The sequence below is a fragment of the Nannospalax galili genome, unplaced genomic scaffold (assembly GCF_000622305.1).
Source record: "Nannospalax galili isolate Female #2095 unplaced genomic scaffold, S.galili_v1.0 scaffold706, whole genome shotgun sequence".
Classification (NCBI taxonomy): domain Eukaryota; kingdom Metazoa; phylum Chordata; class Mammalia; order Rodentia; family Spalacidae; genus Nannospalax; species Nannospalax galili.
In genome coordinates, this window is record NW_008354694.1 from 1,030,465 (window position 1) to 1,031,507 (window position 1,043).

Below are 1,043 nucleotides of genomic sequence, written 5' to 3' on the forward strand. Positions count from 1 at the left end.
CAACTTTTATAACAAGTCTCTCCCTCCTCCCCTCTTCCTCTCCCTCCTCCTCCACCCTTCCTCCATCCCTCCCCTCCTCCTCCACCTCTTCTCCATCCCTCTTCCTCTCCTTCCTCCCCCCCTCCACCGCTCCTCCTCTTCTTCCTCCATCCCTCCTCCACCTCCTCCTCTTCCTCCTCCATCCCTCCTCCTCCTCCTCTTCCACCTCCCCCTCCTCCTCCTCCTCTCTTCCTCTATCCCTCCCCCTCCTCCCTCCCAGGCACATCGTGAGCTTCTTCCTCATCATCACACAGCTGGGCTTCTGCTGTGTGTACGTTGTATTTCTGGCTGACAATTTAAAACAGGTATGCTCTCCTAGAGGGGAGGGTTCGGGAAGGGAGGGGGGGCGAGGAGAACGAAGTTTCTCTCCCAGTCGTTTGCCTCACACATTTCTTCATCTGAGTCCTAGTGGACTCATCGTTATAGAACAGGAAAGGAGCACAGTGCTGTCAAACAGCCCAACCTGTCCCCTGCCTGCTAACAGATCTGTAGATGTCTGAGCCATTGTACTGTGTGTGTGTGTGTATGTCTGCGTGTGTCTGTGTGCATGCGTGTGTGTGTGGGTGCGTGCATGCATGTGTGTGTGTGTGTGTGTGTGTGTGTGTGTGTACGCAGTGGGAGGGCAGAGGTCAGCCTCAATTGTCATTTCTCAGGATCCATTCAGCTTAGTTTTTGAGACAGGGTCACACTGAACCTGGAACTTTCCAAGCAGCTTAGTCTGGGTGGCCAATGAGCCCCGGGAATCCATCTGTCTGCCTCTCCAGCTCTGGATTACAAGTGTTCACAACCATGCGTAACTTTTTATATGGGTTCTAGGGATCAAACTTGGCCCCAGTGCTGGCCTGGAAAGCACGTCTCCACAGCCCCAAGCCTTTGCTTTCACCACAAGGCCTTCTGTCCAGTTTGCTGGCCCTGTCTCCAGGGTGGTTGTCTAAAGTTCTGAGCTTTTTTTTTTTTTGGTCTTTTTGAGACAGGGTCCCCCTTTACCCCCCGCTGGATTGGAA

At 53.6% G+C, this 1,043-nt stretch overlaps 1 protein-coding gene across 1 annotated transcript in view; it reads left to right on the top strand.

The window, feature by feature from the left end:
* Slc36a2 (solute carrier family 36 member 2) overlaps positions 1-1,043 on the top strand; it is a 36,304-nt gene that overhangs the window by 18,914 nt on the left and 16,347 nt on the right. Inside the window, exon 6 of the mRNA XM_029555415.1 lies at positions 260-482. Coding sequence (XP_029411275.1) covers positions 260-482 — 223 coding nt within the window. The remainder of the gene's footprint in view (positions 1-259; positions 483-1,043) is intronic.